At 68.6% G+C, this 1,633-nt stretch overlaps 1 protein-coding gene across 1 annotated transcript in view; it reads right to left on the reverse strand.

Annotated features, from left to right (window-relative positions):
• The window catches only part of DPH1 (diphthamide biosynthesis 1), a 35,257-nt gene that overhangs the window by 26,629 nt on the left and 6,995 nt on the right, over positions 1-1,633 (reverse strand). The window contains exon 5 of the mRNA XM_019545343.1: positions 1,466-1,618. Within this exon, the coding sequence (XP_019400888.1) occupies positions 1,466-1,618 (153 nt within the window). The remainder of the gene's footprint in view (positions 1-1,465; positions 1,619-1,633) is intronic.

Raw genomic sequence — 1,633 nt, forward strand, 5'->3', positions numbered from 1 at the left:
CCCCCAGCCCCAGCCCCAGCCCCAGCCGGGCAGCCGCACAGGAGCCACAGGCGTGACACGGCCGCAGCACCCCTTGTCAGCCCGCGGAAGGCTGGGCTTGCGCACATGCTGCTCAAATCCCGCATGAACAACAGTGCGGCTTCCAACGCTCCCCAGAACCAGAGACCTAATCCCAACTGCATATTTACATTTCATTACAAGGTGCCAAGAAGCACAACGCAGCGACCAGCGTGCCAGGCAGTGCCCCTGCCCCAGGCCACTGCTGCTGGGCACCGTGACCCCCCGGCCCCGCTGTGGCACAGGACTCCCCTGTCCAGCCCGCGCCACTGCCCAGGCACGGCCCAGTTCAGGCCCATAAGCCCAGGCACCGCCAACCCCAGATCTGCCCAGCCCGGCCCTGTGCCCCCACCACCGTGGAAGGTGACACACCCCCGTGCACACACATGCGCATGCACACGCGCATGCACACACGCACACAGAGTTACTGATCGGGATGAGATCCAGAGACAACGCAGCCTCCCCACGGTCCAGCGAACTGATCCCAGACCTTGAGTCTCAGCTCAGTGCTGTGGCCACAAGGCTGAGCTGAGCCTCGAGGTCACACGAGCTTCTCCTGGGCCCAGCGACACCTCCCAGCCTGGCTCCTGCCCCCGAGCGTAAGCGGCTGCCACAGGCCTGGCCCCACGTCCCAGAGCCAACGCTGCTGCTTGCCGCTCCCCCCCGGCTGAGCAGCAGCACCGCAGCCCCTGTCTGCACACAGCGCAGCTGTGTCCCATGCAGGAGCCCCAGCTGCAGGCAGGCTCTCGGGCGGTCCTGCTGTCTCTCGCGCCCAGGATGCGCTGAGACCCCAGGCACAGAGGTGAGCGCTGTGCAGCCCCTATCGCAGAGCAGCTTGGCGCGTGCCTGGGGCCGGCTGCCCTGTGCCCTGGCAACTGTCTAACCTGCAGGCCTGACCAGCTGGCCATCCGCCCACCCTGGGAGGGGGCCGTGCATGGCGGGACAAGGGGCGTCTCCTCGCTTCCTGGCCTGGACGCCTCTCAGCCGCGCCGGCGGGCAGGTGCGTCCCTACATCCTCCCCTCCGAGCTCGCAGCAGAACTGGCCCCGAAGGCCGAGCCCCGGCTGCCTGGCCAAAGCAGCACACGGACGGGGGAAGGCGCAGGGCACGGTAGCCGAAGCCCTGGCCCGCGTCCCAGACCGATCTCCGGCTGCATGACAGATCTGCGCGACTCGGCCTGTCCTGTCAAATGTAATTACCATCCTGAGACGCTGAGGCATTAAATCATCTGAAGGGTTATGGAAAGCTCCCCGCCACGTCCGTTAAACACCGGCAGGCCGGCAGCTGCTTCGCAGCCTGACTGACAGCTTGGCTCAGGCGCCACGTCCATGGGTGCGCCGCGGCCCGGGCGGGCCCCAGCAGTGCCCGCGGGTCCCGGGCCGGCGCGGCGCAGCGGGGCAGCTCCTCACCCGTCTTGGCCTGCGCCTGCCGGACCCGCCACACCGTCTTGTGCACCTCGAAGTTGTAGTTGGCGGGGAGGGCCGCCACCGCCGCCTGCAGCTCCCGGTCCGCCAGGATCTCCTCGGGGACCTGCTTCGCCGCCCGGCGCGGGGGGCCGCGGCCTGCGACACAAGGGC

The sequence above is a fragment of the Crocodylus porosus genome, unplaced genomic scaffold, assembly GCF_001723895.1.
Source record: "Crocodylus porosus isolate Cpor-Errol unplaced genomic scaffold, CroPor_comp1, whole genome shotgun sequence".
Classification (NCBI taxonomy): domain Eukaryota; kingdom Metazoa; phylum Chordata; order Crocodylia; family Crocodylidae; genus Crocodylus; species Crocodylus porosus.